Raw genomic sequence first — 27,155 nt, forward strand, 5'->3', positions numbered from 1 at the left:
CACAAGACCCTGCGACACACCTCCTGTACATATGAGCTCAACACATTACTCCTGGCTTAACGTGCAGTCTTAGTCAAGAGCAGATATGAAATAGAGACCACATTTGTTTGGGTTACAAAGTCACATTTGACGTCTTTGTGTGTGTCTACCTTGTTCTTTCCCTCGTTTTGCTATCTATCATGAATCGACTAACATCGACGCAGACACACTAGCTCCTCTTCACGGGAGAACTTTGAGATCCCGGTGGTGCTGTCGCCATGGCTCCCTGCTTTATAGATTAGAATATAAATAATAAAGCCACTGAAAGCCCCATAATTCAGTAACAAATGTGACCTGAGAGCCACATGAGATGGAGAATCCCCTCACCTAATCTAAGACCCTACAGATAGAATCTTTTGCCTCCATGGAAAGAAGTATGAGACAGCTGTGCTCATAGCACATGACTCAGTCATCAGGACATCACCAGCAGAAGAGAATCAGAGCTGTGTACTAGTAATATATGAGACAAGACAGTCTAAATCCATGCATTAGATACAGTATATAAAGACTGCAAACTATGGGCAACCGTGGTAATCTGCTAGGAACCAAAGCAATCACAAGGAGGCTTCTGGTGCAACACCCACCCACCTTTCACAGGAGGTGTTGCTGCTGCTCCGACCTCCTACTTTCTTTGCTTAAGCATGGAGAAGCCTCAGAACCATAGAGATGGAAATAACAATCATCTTTGTGACTATGGTAAAAACAGCCACATTTACCACTTAGAATTTTTCATTTCAATACCTCTCAAAGCTTTCATGAAAGCCAAACCGATATTCAGTGAACTATAACATCATCTATATCCAGAGTCTTAAATGCAAGTTTAGGAACTAGTCATGTCACAGTGATGCAGAAACACACACACGCACTTGTACATGTTACTTACAGGTCAAACCGGAGGTTCTGTCGCTCCTCAAAGAAGTAGTCCAGAATGAATTTCCGAACAAAGTCTGGGTTTAGCGTGTTGTCAATCACCTCTGTTCTGCCAAACTAGACAAAAAAAAGAAAAACAAAGATTAGGAGACAAACAGTTTGGAAATCATTCAACTTTTTACAGTCTACAAGTTTACAATCTATAATATGTGAGTATACATTTCTGCAACTCGCCACGCTTAAAAGCTCTAACCTTTCCCAAATCACAGCTTTTACCAGCACTTTATGACGCTGCAGTGACTCGTGTAAATATTGTATCCACCTGCAGGTTTTTCCTCTGGAGACACATTAGGCGAGAGGCTTGTTACAGAAGATTATGTACAGCTTTAGTGTAATGAATGCACCGCAGCTGAAGTATCAAGTCAAATGGGGTCAGTTGGGTTCCGATTTGGCATTTAACTCAGCCGGTTAATAATGCATGGAGATGACGGGCTACTCGGATCTATGAATAACTGCGAATGATTGGTGCTGAAAGAATTGCCCCCTGATTTGCATTCATGAATATTTACTGTAAAACGTATTGTTGATGGCGGCTCGATCGTAATGAAACGTGCATGCGTTCTCTTAATAAAGTGGTGGCTGTTGGTTATTTCTACTAACTCTCGAGCACTACTACATCACAAGCCTTTCAGTTTACACTGTAAATCTTCGCGTCATTTCCAGATACCTGAACTGTACAAAAGCAGGCAATTAAATCTCACAGCGTCATTAGCCTAGGCCTAATCAAGGAAACTACATTTGCACATTGAATCTCTTCCCTCACTGAATCACTAACATAACATGCCTCAAATCCCACAAACGCCGGATTGAAAACAGTTGTATTGTTGCACTTTGTGTATTATGCAACACTTTGGTATTGCATCCATGTCATAAACATTTTATAAAGTACTGTGAGCTGTATTTAGAGTGTATACAACACTTTAATATTTTCTACTTTCCTCGACAATATCCCGTAGCTACTTAGTATTTAAAAATACTTACAGGACATTATTTTACTTCTTTTGTCTGTTGGTCTTGCCGAAATATATACTGCACTAATATAGTAGTAGAGGCTAGGGTGCGTACACCAAACAAGTGTTAAATGTCACCTTTCTAACTTGTAAACCACAGCTGAAAGTAACCAAACCTTAAACACTGTGTATATAAGAATGGTTTTAATAGAGCTAGTCTTTTTATATTGAGGTGTGTTTTAGTTTTTTTGGCATAGGTAACGTACGTAGGCCCAGCCACCACTTGAGTCCAAATTGAAAAATCTCACCTGCTACTGGAAATGAAATTTTGTGCAGATGATTCATCGTGACCCTTTGACTTAATTAAAGTGTTACCAACAGGCTGATATTTGTGAAAAAGAAAGCAAACCCTTTTTCAATGCCAAGGTTTTATGACTCAGGATATGACAAAAAATGATTTGGTTTAGTTTAACATCCTCAGATGAACAACAACGCGTGGCAGATTATAGAGTATCGTCATTTATTTAACAGAAACAAAACTGAAATGTAGAAGCTGTGCGTGAAAAACACCGTGTTATGTGATAGCTTGTAGAAACACGTTTAGCAGCGATAACTTTAGATAACAATTTTCTGACTTTATCAGTCTCTTATCGTTATGGAGGAACTTTGGTCCACTCTTCTTTAAAACATCGCCTAAGATCACTGAGGTTTGTGGGTATCTGCTAATGCAAGGCTTTCAGTGCAACACCCTGATTCTTATCTATTTCAGCAATTCTGTTCTGGATTTACCGTCGTTGCTTGGAATCACTGTCCTGTTGCTTTAGCTGTCAGATGGTTGCACATCTGACTGTGGAATACTTTGGTGTACAGAGTTCATGGTTGGCTTGCTGACTGCAAGGAGCCCATGCCGTGTGGCTGCAAAGCAAGCAGTGGTTTGCACATTTGCTTGATAAGCAAAAGGTTGCTGGTTTAATTAAAACCAGAGTAGCAATTCTCCTTTAGGGGTTGTGCTAGGAAGGGCACCCGGTGTACAGACAGAGCTACCTGCTAAGGTGACCCCTTGTGATAAAGGAACAGATAAAAGTAACTTTTATTGTTATGAAATTTAACCGAGCGCTGTGGAGTCTGAGATGTCAGAGCATTACATGACTGGCCTTGTGGTGAAATTGTTGGGGCATCCATTCCTGGAAAGACTAATGAATAATCTTTCTCACTGTTTCTGACATGACTTGACCAATTTCAGCCAATTTCTAGCAACTATGCAAAAAGAACTCTGTTTTCTCCATAGTGTGTACATGGAAAGACAGCAGTGAAGTGGACAGAAGTTTAATAAAATGGAAGGAAATGTTTCAAACCCGGTTTGCACACACTCACCTCTCTCCACTCCCTGTTGCCCATGGCTTGTGTGTAGAGTACACATACTGTAAAAAGAGGCACATAAACAGTAGTTTTAATCATTAACTCCTTACTAACACTCACTTAGCAACTGCCCAGCCATTTTAGTCAGTGTCTACTTTATAATCATGTATAATATATAAGAAACGGGCAAGCAGTCTAAATAAATATTATTATATTGGTATTTACAACCAGCTTTTAACTATCTGACAGGTTGGCTGACTAACGGATGAATAGGAGAGCCTTACTTCATAAGACAGCAAGCAAATAAAATCAAAAAACAAATCAAATGTCATGGTATTTCATGGATCCATTAGAATATGACTGATAAGCCATAAATGCTTGAATTAGAAATATATATTAAACAAAGAAAAACATCAAAGCGTCTAATAGTGTCATTCACGAGTCACAAATATGTGCATTATATTCGCCGGCTTCAGATTGTGAAAGACATCATTTCGGGTGATTATGCAATTTCTCAAAACAAGAGAGTTCTCTAAAAAGCAAATTACGCAGCTCGCTCATCGTATACTTCATTCCTCAAGGCCTTTGATGTTCTTTGATGAGGATATGTACACATCCAAACACCCACGCAGACACATAAAATGTTGATTTTGCGTCTGACAGACAAACACTGGGGATACTTTTGGAGGGAACAGAGAGATTTAAACTTCGTTTGCCTGTATAGATCACTGCTCTTTCGATTTTTTAGGTATTTTTTTTTTTACCACCGAGTGACATATCCAAGGTATCGTTCAGTTTTCAGGAACTTTGACATCCTGTTTTCCCGCTCTCCTTCACCTCCTTGCTCCTTCCTCCTGTCAGGCTGCTTCATATCAGGGGGCTAAAGTCAGTGAGCTCAGCATAATCACAGGAGCTACTCAGCATAAAAGCAGTACTAAATTTATGGTTAATGCCCATGCTTCCTGCTCCTAATCACTGTCATCTTCATCACTGTACTCATCACTGCCATCCCCATCACCTTGAGTCATTTTTCATCCATGCACGTGGGAATGTGCTGACATGCTCTGTTTTGCTTGCTGACTACGTGTGTGTGTATTAGTGGTTCATTACAATAGTCATCGCAATATCTTATTTTTATGATATGACAACAATCGCTGTTTCATTTTAGGGAGAAATCGATCTCACCCTACCCTCACTCCCAATGCACACGCACCCATACATGCACACTCCTCATGTGACTCATGCAAACAAATAATGTGAATAAATGTCTTTTAATTTTTGAATTTTTTCATCTCTAGTAATTTAAACAAATATTTTCTTGCTGCATTTTATTTTGAAAACTAGAAAAGCAACATTTCAGCGTCAAACTTCCAGCTTATGCGTGTAACACTGGCATCAGGTCGGTACTGCAGAACTGTAAAAATTTGGATTGGTGTATCCCTAGATAGTCCTCTTTGTAGCATTAAGAATAACTAAACAATGGAATATCAATATTTTCTTGGCGTGAGCTTAGTTTTCATATTGGACAGCAGGCAAGGTGTCACTGAAGTATGGCTGCTTGAAGTAAATATGCTGTGCCTTCTTAAAAAGAAACAAGATATTCAAGTACTTTTTTATGCAGTCCCTGCTTAAACTGTCTGCAGACACATTTGTCAAGCCAGCGCTGAAGCCCTCCTTCAACTTTATGCAGTAGCCCTGACAGTGTTATTACATTTATTTTAGCTGTGGGAAGAGGAGCGTGAGAATTGCCGCCCATTCTGTGAATCTATAGGGAGAAGCTTTCAAGCTCTCAGGCTTTGTGTATTAGTCAGCCGTGCCTCAAGCCAAGACAACATATTTAGTGAGAAAATACTCAAACACAGATTGAGTCACAGCAAAAGAAATGCGCTTCGTTCATCTCCAAATTAATTGCTTATTTCATTTCCTTACAGCGCTCCCATAGCCCTTATTTTTCCCAAGTTTTTTCTCATGTATTCCTAACACTGTTCTTTTTGTTTCCTTTCTTTATGCAAATCAAATGAAAAGTTTACAGACACATCATGGAAATCATCAAGGAATCCCCTTTGTTTCCTCTTTATATTTCACTGACGCAGTGAAAAATATAAAACTAACTAAAACGTGGTCTTAGTGAGCGATAGAGAGATGTCGTCTTACTTGGGTCTGATTTGGAGAAGGTGTCCCTATCCAGCAGGTTTCTGTGGAGACACAATATGGAAAATAATTAGAAACACAGTTGCCTTGGAAAATGAATCCACGCTAACACACTGACTATTTATGTTCCCGGCTTCACATTGTGTTTACAGTAAACCTGCGAAGCGTCCTGATGAGGTGCAGGAGTACAAAAAATATAACATCCAAAGTGCTGTGTAACCACATTAGACACCATGCTGCTTATATTCACAGTTAACATATACAGTACAGACAAAGATAACCCGAGTAATTACAAAATGCAGCTTTTGAATGATGATTTTATTTGTTAAGGGAAAACAATATCCAAAGCTACTTTGCACTGTGAGGAAAAGTAACTGCTCCCTAAACCTAATAACAAGAACTGCAATCAGCCGTTTGCAGTAACTGGCAATGAGTCTTTTGCTTAGCTTTGGAGAAATTTTGAACCACTCTTCTTTGCAGAATTGTTTTAATTCAGCCACACTGGAGGGTTCCTGAGCATGAATGGCCTGTTTATGGTTATACCAAAGCATCTCAATCGGATCAAGTCTTCGTTTTGCTTTTTGAGACATTGAGAGGATCTGCTGGTCTGCTTTGGATCATTGTCCCCGCTGCATAACCCAAGTGCGCATGAGCTTCAGAGCATGAACTGATGATCGGCCATACTCCTTCAGGATTTTCTGCAAGTCGTCCTGAAGCAGCCAAGCAGCCCCAGATCATCACACTACCACCACCATGTTTGACCGATGCTTTGATGTACTTTGTATGAAATGCTGTGTTAGTTTCATGTCAGATTTAACAAGATACAAACCTTCCAAAAAGTTCAACTTATTCTCATCGATCCACAAACTGACTCCACATTTTTCAAAAAGTCTTCAGGATCAACATTTTTTCTTGTCAGATGTGAGGCGAGCCTTTATGTTCTCTTTGGTCCACAGTGGTTTTTACTCCCATGGTCAAGTCTCTTGCTTATTGTTGAATCATGAACTCTGACCTTAACTGAGACAACTGAGGCCTGCAAATCTTTAAATATTGTTCTGGGTTCTTCTGTGACTTCCTGGATAAGTTGTTGTACCTGCACTCTTGGAGTAATTTTGGTACTCTAGGCTGGCCGATCCTCGAAAGCTTCACGACTCTTCCAGATTTTCTTCCTTTGAGGATAATGGCTGTCTCCATGGTTCTCTGGGAGTCGCAACACTTTATTTAAGTGATTTCTTAATTTGCTAGCTCTGGCAGTAATCAGGCCTGGGTGTGGCTAGTGAAACTGTACTAAGTCTTCCCAAAAAAACATGCACGTATTATTATCCTCCACGTCAAATACCTGAAAACCTTTTGATGGTTACATCAACATTTAGAGAATAAATTCACAATAACAACACAACCGCTAGTTTATACAACTAATAATAGAAGTTCAAACTTTTAATGGGAATTCAGTCTTCATGGTGCTTCACTCCTTGCTTCAAAAACACCAAGTTTGAGCTAATCTTCTCAGTGATGACTCATTGTAGTGTGCAGCCCTCCAAACTTGTGTTTCAGCCAAGATGGGCATTAATACAACCATGAAGAATTTATGCTTCCCCCCCTCCAACAAAGAAAAAAGCTGAGATGATATAAAAACAGCATGACAGCTTATGATTACTTCTGATTTCTGAATAATAAGATCGAGGATGCTGAGGATAGTCACACCTGGAGAGGAGAGAAGAAGAGATCAGAGAGCAGAACACTAACAGGATCACTAACTTGTCACTTTGGTGAAATCAGCCTGAACAGAGCTCTGCATGAATAGAAATCTTCTTCCCAATCACTCTAATCCATGTGACATGCCCCGGCTGCACAAAGGGCATGAAAGATATGGATAATGTTTCCCATCATCCTTTCAATCCCAGGGCTTGTGGCAGACTTTTAAAGGTTCTAAGACAAAGCCCTGAAACCATCGACGGCTTAAGAGTATCAAGGCTTCGAGCTGCTTTCCAGTACCAGTGTTGCTGTCAGTTTTGTTTCTTTCAGCCCACTTCTCTCTCTGTTTCTGTACTTACTTCCTCTCTGTCTTTCTTTCATGTGAACCTATCAACACAATCTATGACATGTTTCTCTCTGTCTCACTCTTGCATTTGCTCTAAAAGCAAAAAAACCCAACCTCTTGGTATCCCGGCGGTCCTTCCTGCTTGTTTGCTTCTCAGCTCACTCTGTCGCTCATTTGAAAATTGTAGCCTCACTTATGTCAGAGCATTTACTGCAAATGCAGCACACATAATGATTTGTTGTCACTCTGACGCGGTTATTTGAACTCGAGTATGTCAAATTAAAGGTTTCAGGTCAGATTTCTGTTTGAGTTTCCTCCCATAATCCACAGACACACAAATCATTTATATGTCTAATTGCTTGTTTTGTTGTCTGTCCATGGTGTGACTACACCGGCCTCAGTGACCATTTCTACACGACCACAACAATCCAGCTGAGATGTTTACAGGGCGGGAACAAGTCCACCCATTATCCAAGGTACAAAACACCTCCAGTTACAATGATTAACATAACAAGAAAATATTCTGTGGTCTGTTACAGGTGAACACAAACTCTGTGTCTCTGATCAGCACGTCTGTCTATTACAAAAAGATATAAAAACCTGAGTCAGATATTTTTATGTCTCCACAAATGCCACCATTCAACACGGGATATTTTCAGCAACACAAAATCTGCTATTTGGCGGCATCTTTGTCGATACATGCCTAGACACCAGCCTAAATCTAGTTTGTCAGCTGAGCTGCACTAATTAGGCTAACCAACATTACTAGATCTCACATGTCAGAAAAATTATTTTTGCTAATGAATTGTGTGCTTTGAATTCTTCTTAGATCACTGAAAGTATTCTTGCTGATTGAAAACTAAAGTGTCAGTTTAATGGATTTTAATTGGGCTGCTTTTAACTGCATCAGTCAGCACATAAAATTGAGAATGATAAAAATGAGACTGTACTGTCAAATGACACAACAAGTGTATTGGTCATAGTGCCTTTTACAATAAAGTAAATAACTAAATAAGCATTACTGTTTTGATCTAGCTGGTAGGTGCTGTTGCTTAAAAACCTTAGAAATTGTCTGATTTTAGAAGACAGCAATGAAAAAACGTTATGTTTTTAACTGAAACAAGCAAACTAAAAAGTGCAGTTGTTCTGTGTTTTACTGGGCTTCACATGAATAACTCACTCCTATTTAGTTATAATGAAAACATGCAACATGCACTGTAATCTATAAATCAATCCAACATTGATTAATTTTGGAGGAAATATCAAATAGTGCAGCAATATAAATTCTCCTCAGGCCTGTTTGTGTTGTCGACAGTAAATAAAATCCAAGTACATTTATTTCCAAAGATTTTAAAGCAAATAAATTGGATGAACTGCAAGTAAAAAACTAAATGGACACTGTTTAAGTGCCCATTAATGCAAATATCTGATCAACCTAAGTTCAAACTCAGCATGACAATGGAGAAACAGGGTGATTTAAGTGACTTTAAATTAGGGCTGTGCAATATGACCAAAATCTCATATCCCGATAGAAGACATTTATCGTCCTGACAACAATATATATTAAAAAATGTAACATTTTCTGTAAATTCTGTGAATCTCGGGCAACTCGACTTGTTTGAAGTGTTTTCAGCTGGCGTCGTGTACCTGGAGTCGAGTGTTTTGACCGATGCATGAAACTATACATTTTTAGGCATAACTTGTAACGGCTACCGTTTTCTTTGTGAGTATTTATTACACGGCGTGCTGCGGGGAAAAGCCTGTTCTAACGTTTGAATCTAAGCTTTATTTGGAGCACCTGACAGCTCTTTTTTGCTTCTCATTAGTAAACTCTCTCCATACTCTTTTACGTGACTCTTGCATAGGTGATCCGTGTCAGACTTTTCATAACCAAAGCATGCCCATGCTACAGAGGTAGCCCCTCGTTTAGAAATAAGGTCCTCAATTTGTTTTGACTGGTCTTTCTGTTTGTCATCGTTTCAGTTTATTTTGAAAAATCTCAACAGGGTCTTCCGCTTTATTGTGAAAGGTTTATGTGGAAAATAAACAAGCGGACGGCGGAGCAGTGTTTACCGTCGTTGTAAAAACAGTCGCTTATCCATCAGTAGTTTGGTTATTTTAAATATAAGAGAAAGAAAGAAGTTTAAGAAATAAATATAGCTAATACAGTGACCATCAAAACAATGAAAAAAATATTGCTGTAAACGGTTTATTTTGCGACACCACAAAACAAACAATAGCGTAATATAAAACGATAGACATTTTCATATAGTCATCCGATACATATCGTTATATCGAACAGCCATACTTTAAATGTGCAGTGACTGCTGGTGCCAAACAGCTCCAGCTACTCTCAGGATTTGACAAACCGCTGGGATTTTCCTAAACAAACACGTCTAGGTAGTGCTGGGCGAGATGACAATATATATCGTGTCGATGATAGAAAAGTGTCTATTGTGCCATTTGTCTTCTATCATTTCTATCATTTCTAGCCTAATTTTATAAATTATTACATGAAATATACCATTAAAAAGCCTGTGGCAAATATATTAGTGTTGTCTTCTCACTATACATACTCTTAACTTTATGCAAGAGAAAATAAAGTATGAAAAAATGATATTTTTCGCAAAGAAACTCCGTCTTGTGGTTTTGCGACATGGTGCTGCTTTACGTGCACCCGGATTTGCGACATGCTTTACGGTAACTCAAAACGATGGACGTGCGACAGGTTGCAGTTTCATGCCCGGACATGCAACAGGCAGAGACAGCTAGACAGGCAGCCCAAGAGGAAGCACTTTTACCGAAAAGAGGGGGTACATCTGTGATTTGGTTACATTTTGGGTTCAACAGCACCAACACGGAGCAGAAGACGCCCATTTGCAAGCTATACTATAAAACTATTCCTGCACCCGATGGCAACACAACAAATCTCTCCTATCACCTACAGAAGGTCCACGAAAAAGAATGCTCAAGAATCCAGAAAATCCGAGCTAAACCAAGTTGTGGAACGACAGGAGCAAGTTGGGAAAAGAAAAACTATAGCTAGCCAAAGATACAGCAGTCTTTCACACAAGGCCCTTATAAGAAAACGTCCCAGCGCCATAAACAAATCACAGGAGCCGTCTCGTGTTACATTTGTAAAGGCATGGCCCCTGTTTATGTAGTTGAGAAGGACAGCTTTCGTGACCTCATCAAAGTCCTTATAAGTCGAGTTGCCTCGCTTATATGACGCATGCCGGGCCAAAGTAGAGACGGATGTTTGCAGTGTCGTGCATTATGCCTTGACGACTGACCTATGGACGAGCAGAGATACGCAGCCCTACATGAGCGTAACCATCCATGTCATTAACAAAGACTGCACCCTCTGCGCTCGCTGTTTACAGACTGCGTACTTTCCAGATGACCACGGGTCAGGTGGTATATCGTGATATATATCGTCATCGTGATATAAAATAATTCATATCGTGATAAATATTTTTTCCATATCGCCCAGCACTACGTCTAGGGTTTACAGAGAAGGGTCCGATAAAAAGAAAATATCAAGTGAGCGTCAGTTTTCTCGAAGAAAATACTCGTTGATGTCAGAGGTCAGAGTGCTTCCAACAGTAACTCAAAAGCATTCATTACAACCACAGCACGCAGAAGAGCACCTCACACAACATACTAAACCTTGAAGCTCATGAGGAGACGAGGAGAAGAATGCTACTTGTGTCAGGTAAGAACTGAGGAATTGTTGCCTGGTTTGATGTGTCTCAATTTCTCAATTGCTGTGACATTTGCATGGTAGGGTCAGAATTTAGTATAATCAACATGAAAACAAGCATCCATTCTGCCTTAGTATTGATGTATTTTATGGTTATTTTATAGTTTTTTTCTTAGTCTTTTATTTCTAAATCCCCTTAATCACGTAACAAAGCAACTAACTCAGCTTTGCCCTTTCTGAGCTCATGTATTACACTGATTATACCACTGCAAGCACAACTCATTTATTTGATAAATGAATGAGCTCATTTGAGGATTAGCACACACTTCTTTTTTTAAACAAGCAGTGCATCCGTTTTCTGAACCCTTAGGTAAACAGAGAGAAGCACAGGGAACACCGGGAAATAAATATCCTTACAAACAAAAGAAAATAACAGACAAACAAAACAAATAAATAAATAAGGACACGGTGGTGACAATTATATCCTTGCCCTTTGTCAATTCGTTTTGAAGTAACTGTGAGGCCTCACAGCAGAGCTGCTCATGCTCATTTAGCACAGTCTTTAACACTCGCTTTTTTCTGATTTAGCTCATTCAAGATGGCTTCTTAAGCCGTCAAACTATAACTAATCTTTACTTAACTAGGGAGAGAAGGAACAAACCACTTTCACCGTGTAACTATGGTAGCCCTGAAAGGTCAAGTTTCATTTATTTTTGTGCAGTAGGCTAGTAAGGTTTACACTACCTCACAACACTTTGGCCTTCGATCCACAGACTGCATATAAAATGGTCATTGCCAATTAGTTTTGACTCCACATTTTGACGCCTCATTGTCAGTCCTCTGAGTGACACAGTATTATCTTTTCATAGCCAGCATTGAGCATATTTGGATAAGAAGTAGGGGTGGGTTTTTATAATCGATTTATCAATTAAAATCGATTCTGGCTTGGATAACGTAAAATCGATTCATTAAAATCCTGAATCGATTTTTTTAATATAAATTTATTTTGCCCGAAATGCCAGAATCTCTGGTGAAATCTCACAAACTTTCAACAACCACCAAACAGCTAAGACAGTAAATGAGAGCAGGAACACGGCACAAAGACTTAAACACACAGCGCGACCCGCGGATCAGAATCAGTTAGATGTCGCTTTTCTCACAGTCGGGGCTGAAAGCCGACAGCTCGCTGATTCTGATCTGTCGGCGGGTCCGCGCTTTGTGTTCACGCCCTTTATGCGCTGATTCTAAAGCTGTTAGTTTGATGTCTCTCCAAAACAATATTGACCGAACCAGCAGCAAAAGAAGATCCAAACTACGCTTCACATAAACATCATCATGAATTCACTCTGACTTTTACTGTTTTGCTTCCACCACGAGCCACAGCTCTCTCTCTGTACTTCATTATTGGCTTGCTTGTTACGCACAAGTCTACCGTTGTTTACAGGCTGTCGGCCTACGTTTTTTTTCGTTTTACTTACTTCCGAAAAGAAAACCTAATTTCTGCTGTTCAATACTGAACAAATGTAAACTTTTTAAAATTATGCAAAATGCAAAACGCAGTGTCTCTAATAAAACCGCTGTAACTTCAGAGGTAATGTTCATATGTTGATTAATGGTTTTCTTTCGTTTTTGATGTACTGCGGAATATTTTGTAAATGTACTGATCTGAATTATAATATTTCTGACTGTCAAAATTTCCCAGATTCAAATCGAATTGAATCGAATCGAATTAAATCGAATCATGAATCGAATCGATTCGGGACCTTGTGAATCGGAATTGAATCGATTCTAGAAATTAGTGACGATACCCAGCCCTAATAAGAAGGTGAAGTTATCCACTAACGCCAGCAAGCTAGGTTAGCTAGCGACATCTCTTAATCCTGCAGGGGAACAGATACGCATACCTGCTAAGTAGTGCCCGGTAACAGATAAATAAAATGCTACAATATTAAATATCCCAGTTCAATGAGTGTTACTATTTGTCAGCTAATTGCATTTTAATGCTCTTAAAGGCACCAGCACCACAGTAACAGCCAAAGGTGTGAAACGCAAGGCCTACTAAACTACTGGCTGCAGCCCCCTGTTTGGCATACCGGCAATCGGCAGCAGTCGTGCCCCTAACTTTAAAGATTAACCGACTCCACACAGGTGAGAACTTAAAAGAATTTCCCCAACCTACATTTTTTTATGAAGGGAGACTGCCCATGTTTTTGTACGGGGCAATTAATATGCTGTTTAATATTAAGCTGGACATTTTTACAGATTCTGAGAGGTGGACTGAGATGGGCCTCAAGCAGCTGTTGGAACATCTGCAGTTTTTGGCACTAAGGTACACATTATTAGACAGCTTCATTATCTTGAGGGCACCGGGGTGCAAAAATGCTTTTTAATGCTGTAACATTTATTTTTACTTACAGAGGTGCTCGCTCTTGGACCCCTCCTCAAGTGGCCATTAGAGGAACTGCAGTTTCTGGCACTTTTGCAGTTGTTCCATTTTCCAGCCTTGTAGTTTGATGCTTGGTTATTTTTTGCAAAGAGATTCATACTACTTCTGATTCATGATGTGTTGGTGACTGTCATAAAGACTCAACAGAAACTACAGGAAGAGAACTGATGCATTTAGTGATCACTAACCATTTAAATTGGCACACTGTAACGGTACCTTTAGCTGGAGTTACAGTTTCTACTTCTATCTGTTACCATTTCCTGACAACTGTATTCCCGACTGGTCACAAGGGTTCAAAGTGCAGCAGCATGACCATTACTGCACACGCACCCACAAGTGCTGCATGTAGTCAGTGTTGCACATACTAAAAACAAATGTGTCACAGCCAAGATCATAACAACAGAAACAAGCCACAGTCACAGTGACAGCTATGTCATCCCGTGTCTGCTGTCACAATCACAGGCGGTGATGGTGAATGGTGAATCAACTCTCCTTCTTTCGAAATAAGTCGGTGCGGCCACAGCCTCCTCTCGCTGTAAGCAAAAGTGTGGCGAGGTAAAGCAAAACAACCCTCTAAGAAGTCTTATTGTGACTTTACGAATAAACCTAGACATCAGATGATGAACACACACATTTATGCTATAAAACACTCTCACCACTGCAATAATGTGTCAGCATGGAGGTGTAGTTAGGGGCACATGTCCGAATAGAATATTCAAGAGTTGAATCTGAGGCTCTACAGACTGACTGCTGCTCAAAGCACATCACACATGGTGGCACTCCAAATGAGCTCCTGGGCTCCCCCTGCATGCATATACTCTGTGAGTGTGTGTGTGTGTTTTCGTATGTGTGATTACGTTGTCAGGATTTCCACTTCAGAGGATAATGTGAATGAGTCATGGCTCACTCTTTTTCCTCTCGCTCCTTCTCTCTTTTTATCCAGAGGCAGACAGCGGAAAGCGAAAAGCTGCCATCCGAGTCACAGAGAGGTCTGCAGGAATAAAGACTCAAATAGTGTTTGTATTTTTAGCACAGAGTTTCCCAGAAACGCTCATCTCGTGGCAGCGATTTGGAATTTTGATGCTTTTATTTTTGTAATTTAAATGTTGTGCAATATTTTGCAGTCTACACTATGAAGAAAGGAATAAAATTCTACCACTGGCAAAAAAAGCGCACCTCTCATTCCCCTCTCAAAATATTGATTTCTACAATAAAGTACCCCGAGGCTTACCACTTTGGGTATGTTTACAGCTTCCTCTCTGTGTCATTCTTCCCAAACACCACCTTTGGCATCTGCTCTAGCTCCCAGTCATTCTGCTGCTGCTCAGTGATGGAGAACTCATTTTCTTGATTCCAGATCACAAAACAAATCACAAATGTTTAAGTGAAGGAAATGCTAAACCCTTTGGTAACTTAGTTACTCCTACATGTGTTCATTCAGGGGGTTTTCTTTGTGGAAATACGGTTATTAAATAACAGTAATCTTTTCGCTACCTCAAAAGAACTGCTGCATTATAAATCCTGCATGCCCTACTAAAATAATCGAGATTTCAGCTGTAAAATTTACTTTTCAACTGATAAAGGCCATTTTCCATGCAGTCACCTCTGTGGCTTTGTAGAGGTGATGGCCAGTACAGGCAGAGGACCACAGATCCTCCCAGTTTAATGACTGTGTTGTTGGACGCCTACATTTCTGCCTTTTACCAAAAACGTTTAAAACTTCAGAATTGGTTAAATGACTACAGCTGTTGTTTCTTTTCCTTATTTTTTGTACATGTATGTATGTTATGCTAATGCATTTGTGAATGCAGAGATCTCTGTTATGCACGGAAGCCCCACCCACTGGCTGTTCAGGCAGCCAATCAAAAGAAAGCTCTCCTTAACAGGAAAGGAAAAAAAAAAAAAAGCTGAAACAACTGGTTTCAGAAAAGCAGATGAACTGAGGACCCGACTGGTATAAGATCGAGGTTACGTTTAAAAATCGATGAGCGTAGGCGAGTCATTTTTCATGGTTCATGTAACATCTGCTCAGGAAAAAAATGCTTATTAAATACAAAACAAAAATGATTAGCTAACAGATAATGTCGCTTTAACACTGGTTTGTTTTGGGGGGGTTTTATTACTAGATTAGAAGTGAAGTAATGAGAAGCTTCTCTTTTCTAATGTATTTCCTGCAGCCGGGACGCTGCACTAATTAAAACTCATTCATTATTTAAGCAACCTACTCCAAGCCAGCTAGTTAAGTTTAGGCACCAAAACTACTTAGTTTGATTTAGGAACTATTGTGGTTTGGGTTAAAATATGCCCGTGTACAACATTAACCTTCACACTGCAGAGCTTCAAAGTATCTAGACAACACCAGTTTTTACCAATTCTCTGCAGATTTTAAGGTCCAAGCGATTAACTAAATAGTTAAAAAAAAATACAGCAAATTTACCTTATGGTGATCTCTTGGGGCATCGTCTTAGTAACATCATGTATTGATCTCTGATTAATGTTTGCATTATTATTATTAACTTTACAAAACTTTACATTGTGAATATGTTACACTTATGTTTAAAATAAAACTGATGATGTGACATCATAATGTAAGTTCAATTATGTCTCTGTTATGTTAGAAAAACACATCACATTTACAATATTCTACTTTTTTTTGCAACATTACAGAAGAGTCTCTGTGCAGACTGGTTACTTTACTGGTTACTTTACTATTACTATTACTATTTACTATTACTTTATTATTACTACTAATACTATTATCAATATTTGTTGATTTAACAATACAATACAATACAATATTTTGGATGATATATTTTTCTTTTAGACATGAAACAAACAGATTTCCCCCACATTTTTATGTAGACTGGATTTTGTTGGATTACCATCTGCCCGACTCTGCTTGCAAGGCAAGGCAAGGCAAGTTTATTTGTATAGCACAATTCAACAACAAGGTGATTCAAAGTGCTTTACAGAGACATTAGAAACAAGAACAAATAAAAAGCATGATTTAAAATTGAATAAAACAAGCAAATAAACTAACTAACTAATTAACAAACAAACAAACAAACAAACAACAGTATATAAAATCAAAACAGATAAAATCAGAACAGTAGATAAAATCAGTAGTTAAATGTAAGTTTTGAAATTTAAGCTTAAAGTGTGGATTTGGTGCTTTATTCAAATGCAGCTGAGAACAGGTGAGTCTTCAACCTGGATTTAAATAAACAGTGAGTTCTATGGATGGCAAAATATTCCCCCACATGGGTGTTTATCCCACCTGTCCTTTTCCATTTTTCATTCATCAGGCCATGACAAATCCAGGTACCGATAGATCAATAAATAGCTAATACCTTTCAATAACAGCTCAGGTTGGTCAGACTCTACACAGAGCAATGTTGTCACGACTGTCACGACTTACACACAGACTGGTTACTTTGCAAGAACATGACTGATGGAGGAGCAATGTTGTCACGACTTACAACATTTGACCAGATTGACTTTTTAACAAGCAGTTCTGTTTACTTTAGTTTCTTAAAATGCAACAAGAATCATATAAACAAAGTTTGTTTGTTTTTTTCATCAACTTTAGTCTCATGCTCTAACCCTCTGCTGCACAGATTCAAAGTACAACTCACATAACACAAGCAAAAGTCACAGGCAGGTATGACAGTGCTGATCCCAGACTGCTGTCGAACCGTGCCTCCTCCCTCCTGGGGGCAAACGATAGCAGTACAGTCCCCTGCCATCCCGGCCCTGCCTCTGATGCATCACCTGTGACAGCTGTCAGTCACTGCATCAGGAAGGGGAAATCCGATATACCAGATGGATAGCAAAGACTATTTTTTAATGCTCATTTCCCACGTCAGCCTCCCTCTAAGCATGTAAAAACACAAAGGAATAACTTTTTAAAAAAAAACACGGGGGAAGGCAGGGGGAGAGGAGAGGTATGTCACTGTGACAGACACAGAGAGAGAGGGTGAAGCAGCATCTCCAGCTAATGTGACAGCCCTCTAATTATATGATGAAGCTTCAATGTGGGGTCAGAGGGGGGTTATTGCTCTTTGTCTCCTACCTACACAAACTGGAGACACACTCCTGTGAATTTGCTCATCGGGGGTGGTGCTGGTTGAAAGCTGCATGATAGCAGGAGTGTGGGGACAGTTACCATGGCAACTGCCGAGAGCCAATTGGGACCACTTGACTGAGTTGACTGACAGTTGCTGTATTGCGTTGTTTTTGCACCCGACTCAACGAGCGGAGGGATGCCATCGGTGCTGAGATACGCTCACCTTCCCCACCTTCGTTTTTCTCACCTCCACTCTCGGGTCTCAGCCTCCCCTTCCCTTTGATCTATTTTCTTCCACCCCTCCGTCCTTTTCCCACTTCCCCTCTTCATCTCCCCCCTCCTATTTTTAAATGAACAAACACATTCCTAGTGCCGGATTCAGAGGCCGCGTCCCGGACAGTGTGTTACCTCTACAACGCAGCAGCAAAACCCCTTGGGAACCTTGCAAGCCTGTCCAATGTTACAGAAATAAATTGGGTTTTTAGCCCACTCGATGAGGGCAGAGAGAGGAGAGGAGAGGAGAGGAGAGGAGAGGAGAGGAGAGAGCACTACACCGGGAAAAACACAGGTGTTGAGTGAAAGAGTTACATACTGAGAAAAAAAGAAAAACAGCAATCCATCTAATTATCCGTCCCAAACTGTGAAAGCAGCAGCAAGCGGAAGCTTTTGTGTGTGTGTGTGTGTGTGTGTTTCAGACTGTGTCTTAATCTGCTCTATTTCTGTCGTTTGGACTCTATTTGCAGTCCAGGCTTAACCACGGGCACAGAGAAAGAGAGAAAAGTTGAGAGGGAGAGTGTGAAAAGAGGAGAGGGGTTTAAAAGCCACAGAACATGGAGGTGCAGAGAGCAGCGGCGGCGCAGCGGTGGCTCAAGCTGGAGCTCTGAGGCTAAGATTTTCTTTTTCTGTAAATGATGCCATCATCTCACCCCACGTTTTCTGTTCAAATTTTCAATTTTGGAGCCAAAAACAGGAAATCCAAGCAACCTTGTGAATCAGTATTTACGCTTGACTTGCAGTTTTTGTTTTTTTCTTCAGTCAGTCTAATTGTCTAATTAACTTAAGAGTTTAAATGTCATTTTGGATGAAGACTACTGTAAATTTAGACAAAATATTGAACTTTTTGTCATGTTGTCATCATCATTTTTCAGATTAATATTATTTTTGCTGTTGTCGCCTCTTGTAGTTGGTGCATGAGCACATTTTGGCTGTCAGTTATTGGTAACACATTCGACAAAGAGATTTTTCCACTCTACATTTCAAACGTGGTTTCATGTAAAAATAACAATTAACAGTTTCCTACCATCCAGTATTTTAAAAAAAAAAAACGCCAGCTTTAACAGTCCCATGTTATCACACATTTCCATGACACCTTACAGTGCAGAGTAATCGCTTAACCCGTGTGCAGAGTGTGCCTTATGTCAGCCTCATTATGTTGACTTTACGGTCAATTACATGACATGATGTGACAGCGGAGTGAATGTCTTTTTCCAGGACAGGGACTCCTGGAAAAAGACTGAAATCCCGCTGTATAAATGAGGAAGCAGCTCCTTTGAGCTATACCGAATGCCCTAAACTATATATAAGTATACTTAAAACAGTGCTCCGCTTCAAATGAGGAGGCTAGATTAACTGCTCCACCTCCAAATATTCCTGCTGTGATTCAAATGAATTGTATTTCTGAGATTCATTCGTTTGAGATTAGCATCCACACCACTGTGCAGAAACGGTTTACACATTAGTGTTACTGGTTTTCTAGATAAGTACTGTTTTCCACCTTCCTTAATTACAACTTCCCATTATGTGGAGAGAGGCGTTGCCATGTTAAAACGATAGTTACTGGTCTTCTCTGGAAGTCAGAGAGTCTGGTTGGGAGCATCTTTTGGCATTGATGGCGCCTTTATAGACATACAAGCTGCCATTTCACCTGTACCATCAGAGACGTAGTTATTCTCCACTGTAGTCTGGAGGACACAGTGTCCATATTTTCTAAACAGAAGTTCAAATTCCAATTCGACTAACCGCTGATGAGTTTTCCACTTTGCTCAGTCATTTTAAACAAACTTTGGCTGAGCCGAGCAGCATTTCTGGATGTTCACATAGGGCTTCTATTCTAATGTGCAGTCGTGGCTGCATGGTGACCTGTGTTCTCAAAGTGTTCCTGAGCCCATGCAATGGCTTCCATGACACAATCACGCCTGTCTTTAATGCAGTGCTACTTGAGGCCCTGAAGATGATGATCATCAAATACCGATTTTCAGCCTTGACACTTGCAAACAGAGATTTCTCCAGATTTTTATGCTTTGATCATATTATGTAATGCATATAATAAGACATTCAAAGTTTTCACAATTTTACAGTGAGGAACATTAGTGCAAATTCTTTTTCCAAAATTAGTTACTTCTCTAAATTAAACTAAACTAAACTCTAAAACTCTAAAAAACTCGAAATCTCTAAGATGCCCCTCTCATACAACGTCATGTTACTCACCCATTGCAAATTAACCTAAGGAGTTGCAATGCATTCTTCTTTTTAGAGATACATTGCTGCCATCAAATTCAAAATGGTGGCAATTAGAAAGGGAAGTTTTAAATGTCTGGCTGACTAGTCTCAAATATCCCCACTAAACTGTTTTTTCTGTAAAAATAACTGTCACCTGCTCAGATGCAGAACACAAGCACGTCTTATTCTGTCTCCACTTTTCTAACCTCACCTGCACTCAGCTGAGCTTTTACAGATCTTGAAATATTCTCCAGTCCTTAAATCATTACTCTTCATCCTTACTGCAGTATTCTTTATTTCCAAGTCTCCTGTTCTCATGGGAGATGGGTTTCTCTCACTGAGAGTCCTGAGCATTAATTCCTGCTGTTTACTCCTTCTTTTCTCCCCAATGCTCTCCCTCTCTCCTTTCTGTCGTTCTCTAGGTTTGACCATGACCTGAATAGGCTTTGTGCAAACTACACCATCTCACTGAACTAGTTACAGTTACACACATGTAGACACGCACAAAACCACACAGGACATCCTGTGTATGGTCCAGTGATTTTCCAGTTCAGCTACTCCCGATGTACACTGCCTCACTGATGAACAACCTGTACTCATATGCACAAATGAACAGGAACTTCCCAATTACTGTATTAATACTTCAGATTTAACAACTCTTCATACATCAGCTTAATAACACACACAGGCAAGTCTGCGATACCGAGACAGCACTACTGTAAGGGTGCAAATCTAGACAGTTCTTGTCTTAAAGAGTCTGCTATAAATACATGAGAACAGTACCGTACACAATTCAATCATGATTTCATAATCAGTACCAAAAATGGCTACTGAAGAATAGAGGTGGGTTTGGGAAGTCTTTACACTTGCGTACAAACATTAGGTTGTCTATGCATGGAAAAACAAGGAAACTCCACAAGGAAAAACGATTACTACTAATCCTGGCATATTAAAGGAGATCTATCGTGCTTTTTCTTTGACTCTGTCATGCATTTACAGTTACCGTGGCTAATACTCATCTTAGTTTTGAACAGTAACCAACAAGTAACCACTGAGTCAAAAGCTGAGTCAGGCTTGAGGTTACTCTAAATGCTCTGTTTCACTGTTTTCTTCCCCATCTTGGCCTTGCATTATGTCATAGAGATAGAGGGCATCTAAGGCACAGAGCTCAGGCTGTGAGCACAGATGCCCTGCCCATCTGCTCAGTCATCCAATCAAAAGAAGGCTGGCTAAAAAAGTCTCAAAACTACAAAAGATGAATAAGAATTTCTTAAACTCTTAAATATGGCTCACAATAAAAATAAACTGAGCAAGACAGGACCTGTTCAAGCAAGCATACCAACAGCTAGAAGGAGCAATAAATGGCCTGTAGGTGTATAGCGCTTTACTTAGCCCCTATGGACCCCAAAGCGCTTTACATTACATCCAGTCATTCACCCATTCACACACATATTCACACACTGGTGATGGCAGCTACATTGTAGCCACAGCCGCCCTGGGGCGCACTGACAGAGGCGAAGCTGCCAGACACTCTGACCACCACCAGTAGGCAACGGGTGAAGTATCTTACCCAAGGACACAACGACCGAGTCTGTCAGAGCCGGGGCTCGAACCAGCAACCTTCCGATTACAAGACGAGCTGCCAACTCTTGAGCCACGATCGCTTAATTGTTCTCTACGGGTTTAACATCAGTTTTCTTATAAATGCAAAAGCAATTTATATATATTATATATACACTGGCACAAATGGAATCAAATGTAACACTTAACAAATAGAAATGCTAAAAATAAATCAGAAAGTGATTCCAAAAGAAGAGAGAATTCTTCTTTTTCCTGTAAGTGCAGACCTGCCAACCCTGAGCCGGAAAAGGCACCGGGAGCTGTGAGCTGCTAAAAGACTCGAGTGTTTATGCTGCGGGAAACCTTTTCACCTCGCTGGGAGTGCTCTCATTAAATGTTAATACCAAAAATAATGCTTAATGGAGCTTTAAGGGCTTGTACCGAGAAGTGAATTCTCCTATTATCACAAGACTGCTGACCGAGAGGAAGGCTTTGCAATTTTTTTTCTCCCAAACAGTCTATTTAAAAATGAATCTGTAAACACTAAAATGGTTTAGAAATCATGGGGTTTCCATCACCCCAGGATTCACTTACTGAGTTTATGCGTGTGTGCGAGTGTGTGGCCACGCTTAGCAACAGACCAGGAATATTCTTGGAAACACGTGGAGCGAGAGGAAACAACTGAGCATGCTCAGCCGCTCTCAACAGGTCGCTGAGCACCGAGCTACACGTACCTGCTTCTTGGCTAGCTCTCCTTTGTGCCCACCCCTCATTTTTACTGATTTATCCAAAAAAATTTTCATTTGTTACAGAGCGTGAAGTAAAGCACATGCTGGCACAATCAATCCCCCCCCCTCACGGTTTCTCCCTCCCACACACACACACACACATATATTGAAGGAGAGCATCAGCAGCTTGTATTCTCTCTCTGCTTCTCTAGGAGGGCTGCCCTAATTCTTCCTGACAAGGGCTGGGAGAGCCAAGAGAACATCTCAACACACACAAACACGCGTGCCGAAATGTGCCACGCCACTATCACTCACGCACAGCACACAGCTACACATCTGTGCTAGTGGCATTTTACCATAATCGCCTTTGTCACCGCTTTCAGTGCAGTTTAGTCCAACTCGGCTAGCTTCCTCCATCAACACATGTCACTGGCCAACGTATGACCGCAACTGCTAAAAAGGAACGAAGGTCAAATGTCTTCATCCAATTGAGAGCCGCCGAGCGTGACGTGCTTAGTCTGATAATATATATTAGTTTTAGATCTTTACGGTGCCGTGTTGTGTTACCATACAGCAGATGATAACCGAGGCTCGATCAGATAGAAATTCCTTGTGCTTGTGTGACGTGTTAGTGTGTTTGCGACTGATTAGCAGTGTGTAATTAGAGGCTACCCGGAGCTGGTGTGGGGGATAAGAGTGAGGAAGTGAGGAGGATAGAGGCATTTCTCTTTCTTTGTGCGGTGCCAACCTTCTTCCTTTCTCGTGTGTGTGCATGTTAGCTTCTGCCTGCTTGCAGTGCTATCAGTGGGGGAGAGAGACTTGTGTTTGTGCATGTGAGAGAAGACATGCTTGGATGTGCAGGCTGAAGCTAGGGGCTTCTACATGAGGGAGACAGACAGGGAGAGCGGCAGCATCCCTGAAGGAATTCAAGCAGCCTCTATGCTATGTGACCAGGATAGAGATGACTTCATTAGGCCAGTCAGTTTCTCTCTCCCTCCCCCTCCTTCTGTCTTTGCCTTCCCCTAGCTGTACATAAAGCTGCGAGGGAGCTCTACTGTATGTCAAGTAATCTTACTTGTCAAATAGTCCAAATCTGGGTCGCAATAGCAATCTGAAAGCTTGGCTTGTTGTGTTTTTGTGAGACAGCGTGGAAAAAAAAATCCCAATCTGATATAGCCACTTCTCTATCCAGATATCAAACACACAAAATGTCAAAAAAATCTAATTGGCCGGGCAGATTCCACGGGAGATGTTGTGATTTGTTTTATTTTACCTTTATGTCTCACAGGACAGGAGGCGACTGACATCGGTGTGGAAATAAAATGTCAGAGCATCAAATGTGACTGAATTTTATATGTGTGTGCTGAAAATGTCATCAGCTGTCTGACTGATGGGGGGGGGGCACAAGGCAGCACAAATGCCTGCAAGAGTGTGTGGGCAGGCGCGACTGGTTAAACACTTTGAAATGCATGTGTGCACATACAGTGTGTGTAATGTAGGTGTCAGCCCATATGGAGTCCTTCAGCTGAATGGCTCCATATGGGCTTTTTTTCTGTACATCTAGCTGATGGATGACTTTGCTCTTCTCTACTGTTCTTTGATGGAGCATTGAGTCTGTGCTTTTATTGCCTGTGTCGACCAGAAGGTCAACAGGTCTTACTGCATAGGTCGTACTGAGACTTAGTCTCCACTAAATAATTTCAGGAAAATTACATCTTAATGAAAACAATCTGATATAAAATGTCTAAAGAACAGCTAGAAGCATGCGAAACAGTGTAAACATCAAGTATAGAGTCAGCCGAGTCCATAAAGTCAAGCTCAGCTACAGTCCCAGCAGATGAGCTGATTACTGTGATCTGCTGTATATAAAAAAGAAAAGCTCGGTACATGTTAACATTTTCATCTCAGTTCCAGTTTTGAATGGATAAAATTATTGCTGTTTTGTTCTCTTTTTTAAAAAAATATATATTTTTAATATATTTAATATATAGCTACTGGTTCATCTGGTTTTATAAATCAAGTGCACCAATTTTCCTTTACAGTGGTGCAGAACATATTGCCTCTTATAGGAAGGGGCCAGCAGGGCGAGCAAAGGCGAACTCACAGTTTAAGTAAATGGAGGCACTAATCGGCAAACTCCATCTAGAAGAAGCAAAAGGTATCTGCAGTAAAACGTGTTGCCTGAGGCTGCATTTCATTTCCAGATCTTTCAGTAGCACTCAACTAAGGCCTTATCAGGGTGTTAGCTTCACTTATCCACTGCAACTACCCTGCTGGTTTATGACCATTCACAAGTTCACAGCCACCTAGGCCTTGTGTTGCCTCCGTCTCCCCCAGCAAACATCTTGTGGTGCAGGCTGTAGACTGGCAGACAATGGTGCTAGTACTTATGAAATGGGCTTTAAGTCTGTACTTAATAGCTTAGACTATAGAAAACTCTGTGGCCCCCAGCACTTCTTAATTATCATTTTTTTTTATTTAAACTTTATTTAAAGTTTAAGTAAATCCCCAAGAAACAGAAACTATATCAAGTATTTAAATTGTTTATTATAAACCTGCCTACAGTTGCAGCTCATCTGCAAGCCACTTTGGAACCCACCCCCACCCCAGCTCTCGTTTCACATGCTTCTAATGTTAACAGTGTTACATCTGTTATGCACATGGATGGACACTGAGATCCCAGAGCCACAGCAAGACAATGTTAGCTTTGCTTTATCATAATAAATACCCTGACACTAAATATGATAGAAAACAACTGAATATGGTGAAAACAATTTTAGACATCCCTGCTAGGAAAACACAACAAATATAAATTCCTGCAGAATGAAATCCCTTAAACCGCAACCGGGTCATGGCAGATGGCTGCTCCACCCCGATCCTTCCTGTTAAAAGGGAGTTTTTTCTTCCTACTGACGCCAAGTGCTTGTTATAGGAGGATCAGTTGATTTGGGGGTTTTACTCTATTGTTTTAGGGTGTTTACCTTACAATATAAAGGTAAACTGTTGTTGTCATTTAGCGATAATAATAAATAAAACTGATAAATAAAACTGAACTAAATTAAAATGACAATCTTCCTTTCACTTAAGTGATCCTGACTGAACCCGCTTTTTCACAACTCCAAAGTGACTTTCCATCATTTATTCCCGAGTCCATCAGTGACTCGGGAATAAATAATGTAATCTTACAGCAAGTTGCTGGTGTTAAAGGTGTGCGTGTCCTTGAGTCCATGTTTTATCACCTCCATTTAAAATAACACCACAGCTGTCCAACCTTGAGGGTCGGGCCATCATGTACGCTTATTTTCCCTTCACTTATTACTTCTGCATGCAGCAGTCAAGTAGTACATATCTGCTTTCTGTTTTTAATAGTGTGTGTGTGTGTGTGTGTGTGTGTGTGTGTAGCCCTTGACATCTGTCAGTGACTTCTCTTCACCGTCTCCATCAGATCTTTATCAATGCATTTCTTCACCCTTTAGCTTTCCAGCCAGATTGATGGTGCAGAGGGATTGTATTAGCGTGCAGCTTGCATGTTGTGTACAGTACAAATAGACACACACATGTTGCGGCACTTTGCGCATACGCACCCGTCGACTTGCATAGCAAAAAAAAAATAAAAACAAAACCACAAACTAAACACCCACAGTGAGCAAACAACAGAAGAACCAAGGTCGATAGTAATTTCCACAGAGTGCATAAATCTTTACTGACTTGAAAGCTCAAACCTGATTACAGAAAAGCACTTTGGCCTATAGCTTGCATATGAGACACTCTCTCGGATGTATATTAACACACTGCGAGAGCAGCTCAGAAAATACTCAGAAAACAGAGCCGGGGTACAACAGAGAAGACAAAAGCATTACTTTCCAGTAGCACAGAAAGGGTTTCTTCAATACAGCTTTGTCTCAGTGATTGCCACCACCACTGTGTTCTCATCCAAAATCATTTGCGCTCCCCGCTGTTGAGAACCGCATGTAAACAGACGAGGGGAGAAAAAGTGATCGGCTGCTGCGTCACTACACACACACAGTCTTTTGTGCTTTTTGCCAGCATTGAATCAGCGCACAGCAGGCAATTCCATCTTCCCTTCAAAGTGATGGTTGTCAGCGACGTCTTCAATAAGAGCACTATTATGCGAGCTCTATGGGGCCAAAAAGGTCAACGCAATCACTTCCCATAGAAGGAGTGGGTGTGAGCACCCTGAAAATAGATAGCCAAGAGGGTCGTGACTTGTGATGTTAAAGGCTGGTAAGTGGTTCACGAGTAGCGCTCGGAGCAAAATAGTAAGCCGGGTGGTAAAATATTTTCCTGCAGCAAGAGAAACAGCAACCCACCTTTGTCCACAACAGCAAGAGAAGCACAGGTATAACTAATGATAGTAAAAGCGATGGAGACATTTAAAAAATATATATACCTGAATCCACCTGTGCACTTCCTGTTATGACAGGTCAAAAGATCTTCAGGACTTTAAGAGGGGCTTTAAAGGCGCCGCATGCAATCCAAAGCATGTGTCTTCAGGCGGTGTTACATTTTAGCTACACTTTATCTCAACAAATACCTTCACACTAAAATCTTTGATGATAACATTCTCATCATGAACGATAACAATTTCAGACGTCACTGCCAGGAATCCACAACAGAGGAACACATGAGTTTACATCTTAACATTAGTCATCCTTTCTCTGG

The 27,155-nt window shown here is 40.5% G+C and overlaps 1 protein-coding gene across 1 annotated transcript in view; it reads right to left on the reverse strand.

The window, feature by feature from the left end:
• LOC309692381 (copine-8) overlaps positions 1–27,155 on the reverse strand; it is a 103,587-nt gene that overhangs the window by 62,071 nt on the left and 14,361 nt on the right. Inside the window, exons 2-4 of the mRNA XM_082510799.1 lie at positions 5,433–5,473; positions 3,294–3,340; positions 923–1,026 (exon numbers count right to left, since the gene is read on the reverse strand). Coding sequence (XP_082366925.1) covers positions 923–1,026; positions 3,294–3,340; positions 5,433–5,473 — 192 coding nt within the window. The remainder of the gene's footprint in view (positions 1–922; positions 1,027–3,293; positions 3,341–5,432; positions 5,474–27,155) is intronic.

This window comes from Aulonocara stuartgranti (genome assembly GCF_965226115.1).
Source record: "Aulonocara stuartgranti genome assembly, chromosome: 17".
Lineage (NCBI taxonomy): Eukaryota > Metazoa > Chordata > Actinopteri > Cichliformes > Cichlidae > Aulonocara > Aulonocara stuartgranti.